We start from the raw sequence: 4,845 nt of genomic DNA, 5'->3' as shown, positions 1-4,845 counted from the left end.
TTTATATAATAATTTAAAAAATCTTAATTGTTCCTGATATTAAATTATGTTTTATGTGGTTAGTTTAGATTATTTACCTTCTAAACAGTCAGTTTGTCTCATTTTTTAAAGACCCACTTCAATTAAAAGTGTATTTTTAATGTTTTTGACATATTCTTGTATGGTTTTTTACATGACGGAGGACAAATATAAATAAAATTTACCTCTAAATTTCATTTTTTTGGAGTTTTTTACTCCATTTGTTGTGAATTGGCATTAGACGAAAAATAATACTGTTTGAAAAAGAACTTATTTGTGATGTGGACGATACTTCCTGTTCCGCTCTATTCTGATGCATCCACTTTCAGACAAATAGATCCATGAACGTCGTTGTTTTCCTCATTCAAGCTGACTTCTGGATATTGTATATCTTCCAGTAGTAGGTCCATTACAAAGTGGAATTGAATGGTTGGGGCGAAGCTGCTGTAGCCACCTGTTGATTGGCTGAAAGAACTGACGACATTAGAAAGCGTTCATTTAAGATAACGTTTCCAACATTTGTAAACATTCGGGTTTTCATGTTTTTTGGTCACTAGTCTATATTGAAAATGCCTGCAAACAACAGCAAGGCCTGGTCTGTCATGGAACTGCAAATACTTCGTTGCCATCCTTAGTGACTGATACAGGGTGAGCGAGCAGCACGCTAGCAGTCTACGCCACGCATGCACCGTGAAAACAAACCGCTTGGTGGAAGCGAGGCTTTAGAGACTGGCTGTCATTGGAAGATGTACGGTATTGCTCCACATTTTTGTAGGTTGGGCTTACAAGGGGCTGTAAGGTAGAGTGTGTAAACAGAGAGCTCTCAACCACAGGAAAAGGAAGGGAGGAGGGCGTGGTTGCTCCATACCAGTGGTCCCGCCCACAACTCAGAGGCAAATGTTTACTCATAGTTCTGTCCAATATGACGATATCGTGTAGGCCATAGATAAGTTTCTATTGTGCCATTCTTATTGCTGAACTTTTGTGCAAATTTTTTTTTTGTACTAAGAAATTTAAAACTGTCATGCACTTTAAAAAATGTTTCTCATTTGTGTCAATTCGGTTACATGTTACTTAAAAAAATAAAGTCAAGAAAAGTTTTTTTTTCCCTAGAGAATAACTGAAGATATACTTTCTTATATATTGTGATATATATTTTTATTGTGAAATTAAAGGATTTATATCATGATATACATTTCTTTTTCCATATTGCCCACCACTATTTACTATTTACTCTGCAGAAACTCTTTTTTTTTTCTCTTAAAAACGATACGATAATTATTAGATAACTGGAAACTCTTTTAAAATAGATCAAATGATGATTGGAGCTGCTCTTTAAAACCCTTCTAGTAAAAAATGTGACAATGAAAAGGAAGGTGTGATTTTGAGAACTCCCTTTATCCTTTTTTTTGTCTTTGCTCCTAGGAATCCATATCGCATAAAAGGCAGCTGTTTTTATCGCTGTCACATACAACCTGGTTTTTCTTTCACTGTGTGGGAGGCTATGAATGTTCCTTTGAATTCTGTCCAAACTCAACCTTCAATTCTCCTCCTCTTATCCTCTCAGGGTGCAGTTTTTCTCGAAGGCATCACGGTGAAAGGCGTCACACAGGTCACCATTCAACCCAAGTTAGGCGAGATCCAACGAATGTGTCAGAAGATGGCTGAGTGGGACAAGTAAGAAGCTCCTTAATTGCCCTCCTCATGGCCCTTTGGGAAGCCGTGTGTATATGAGTATACGTATGTAGGTGTGCTATGTTGTAAGTGACTCATCTGTCTGAATTCTTCTTTTTTTTTAAGATCTTAACACTTTTTCAGGCAGTTGGCAGAGTCAGGAATAGATATTTCTCTTCTGGGGCGATATGCTGCTGTAGACTTGTTTTTTAATGAAATTGCAGAGAGATCAGACTGCACAGAAATCACCTTCATCTGCTGGAACATTTGAGGTTTTTGCTCATTTCTGGTCATGCGGTGAAATCTGCATTCAGAAAGTGAAATAGTTCGCTTGATCCTTGAATACCTGAATTTCAAATAGTCAGTTTTGATTGAAAGATTTTTCGTTTTCTTGCAGTCTTGTTTCTTTTTGCAGACTTTTATTTCTTTTTGCATCATACTGACTGTATATAAGAACTGGACTGAGCGCCTGCTGGCTCCAAGAAGCCACAATCCTATTGATTTTTATTTAGAAATAAACAGCTCTTTTGGTCCTTAACTTTTCACCTTTTACAGCCTCACAGATTTTCTTCAGTAAATTTTGCTTGTTTTTTTTCTTACACAATGCTTTGTCCTGATTGGCTGTTGACCTTGTCAATCAATCTCCTCCACAAATTCGTACTGCTCTCTAAATTGATATAAATCTCTGATGGCGAGAGTGGTTGCCATAGCGACATTGACTCAGACCGCCGGGTAATTCTATTCGGCCCTCCAGATCATTTTATTTTATTGTTATTAATGTCTCAATGTTATCTTGCGCTTATTTCTAACTTGTATTAATTTTGACAAAATATATTTTGATCGAGAGTAAAATATTGAAAGCTATTGAAGGTTGAAGTTGATTTATTCTGGAATATTATTCCTGCCTGTTTTTTTTTCAGAATTATGTTAAAAAGTTAGTTTTAAAACTTTAAAAATTGGCATTCTGCTAACTTTTTAGACTGTTTTGGCGTTTACTAAGATTTATGGAGTTCAGCTAATATTTCAGTGACATGCTAACTGTTTTGGCTAATTTTGGCTTTTTTTGGTTGTTTTGGAGTTTAGCTAATATTTAGGCTGCATGCCAGCTGTTTGGCAGATTTAGGCTTTTTATAAAAGTTTTGTAGGCTGTTTATGGAGTTTGGCTAATATTTGCACGCTAGCTGTTTTGGCTAATTTAGGCAATTTTTTATTTTTAGGAAATTTTGAAGTTGAGCTATTTTTTTAGCTACATGCTAGCTGAGTTGTATTTTATTAAGGCTAATTTGGCCTTTAGCTAATGTTTAAGCTAGATATCAGCTTCTGCGTTTTCAACATTGAACTTTAGCATTTTCAGCTATCATCTTCAGCATCTTCAGCTATTAGCACTATCATCTTCAGCGGCCAAATTCAGATGACAGGATTTTGGCCCCCTGTGCGATTAAGTTTGACACCCCTTAACTAAAGGATTGGTGTTATGTGTTTAGATAATTAAAATCCTGTATATAATGTCGTCCCTTTTCTTGCAGATCTGGTTTTCCCGGAGCCCAGCCCGTGTCCATGGACAGGCAAAACCTTAATTTCCTTTCCCAGAATCCCTATAAAGTGAGCTGGAAGGCCGATGGCACACGGTAGGTCAATTATTCAATGAGTCAAAACACTTGCCCTGCTTTTGTCTCTCTTGCTGGACAATTTTGTTTCCGCCTCCGTTTAATATCTGCTCATTATGAGCGATGGATTCACACAGTTCATGCCCTCATGTGTTTCTTATCAAGGACATTAATGCATGTTCTTGGATTCAGTCTCATTTCATTATAAGTCATATTCCCCAGATGACAGGGATAGTAAGACTGAAGCCTTGCAGTCTGATAAAGAGACATTTAATAACTTATTGAGCCTTTAGCAGTTTGTATATAAAGGGCAGAAAACTCATAAAGCTGTTCAGCTTGATAGAGCTGGTATGCTAGGATGCATTTTATTTTTCTTTATTAATATTGTAAAAAAAACACATAAATGCCTGAATAAAACCAAGTGGGGAAATGGCTGGGTGATGACTAAATTATCATTTTGTTTCCTCTGTTCTTATTTTTTCTACATATGTTAACCCTTGCTATGTATGTTTTTTCCCAATTATTATTATTTTTTTAACCAAATGCTCAAGTTTGATTGATTAATGGAGATAGATGTTCTCATTGTTACTAACTTATCCAGCAGTCATGATGCTAATATGCTAGTTCTGGACAGAGTGATGCTACTGGAAAATGGTGTAAATGCTAGAAAGCCTTTGGAACTCATTTTATTCTTTTACTATGGATCAAACACTTTCATATTCAAATAGAACACAGGAAACACACAATTTTCTACAAACACTTCTTTTTTTTTGTATTTTCATTATAAAAACACACTTTTTGTCTGAATGCACTCCCCGGTTAGTGGCATTTACTAGGGGTGTAGGAGAAAATTGATTTGCCGATATACTTAATTTTTTTGATACTTGTATCGCTCTGAAATGCCAATGAGACGATAATTAATTATTTATGACCAAGTGTCTTTTTTTGTTCTACTGAAACCTCCGACCACCAGTTGGCAGCACAGCACATTGAGCCTCTTTGAGCAGCACTTCACCGCACCAGAACGACAACAACCATCTAAAAGTACTACAGTTGCGCTGCTGAGCGTTGTTATCATTAAATAAAATTAATTTTACAATTTCTATTACCATAAAAGGCATATTAATATTCAGGTAGAGTTTTTTTTCTAAGCCATACTATTAAAAAATAAAAAAAATTGTTTTCGAACATCTTATATCACAATATGTATTGTATCGTGAGACGTGTATCACAATACATGTATCATATCTTCCGACTCCTACCCCATAAAACCAGTGTCCTGGAAATTTCCCTGAAATTCTTTGTGAAAAACGGCGTGCATAGATGCCCATTAGATTGGCACATATAGATCATTGCAATTGAAGGATTTGTCGTCTGAAAAAAAATGTGTTTATATTAGGGCTGTAAGATTTGTCGCGTTAAAAATGCGTTAATCTGACATGTGCTTGACGGCGACATTTTTTTTGACGCATTAATCGCGGATTTTCTCATACGTGCCTTTCCATACCGCGCGCGCGGGCGTCCCGCCCTCCAACTCACCGGCTGC

The 4,845-nt window shown here is 36.3% G+C and overlaps 1 protein-coding gene across 1 annotated transcript in view; it reads left to right on the top strand.

The window, feature by feature from the left end:
* Positions 1-4,845, top strand: part of rngtt (RNA guanylyltransferase and 5'-phosphatase) — a 99,434-nt gene that overhangs the window by 8,929 nt on the left and 85,660 nt on the right. Inside the window, exons 7-8 of the mRNA XM_024291584.1 lie at positions 1,586-1,695; positions 3,219-3,320. Of these exons, the coding sequence (XP_024147352.1) occupies positions 1,586-1,695; positions 3,219-3,320 (212 nt within the window). The remainder of the gene's footprint in view (positions 1-1,585; positions 1,696-3,218; positions 3,321-4,845) is intronic.

This window comes from Oryzias melastigma, linkage group LG24 (genome assembly GCF_002922805.2).
Source record: "Oryzias melastigma strain HK-1 linkage group LG24, ASM292280v2, whole genome shotgun sequence".
Classification (NCBI taxonomy): Eukaryota; Metazoa; Chordata; class Actinopteri; order Beloniformes; family Adrianichthyidae; genus Oryzias; species Oryzias melastigma.
Note: the sequence above shows the minus strand (reverse complement) of the source record. Positions and strands in the feature narration are given on the sequence as shown.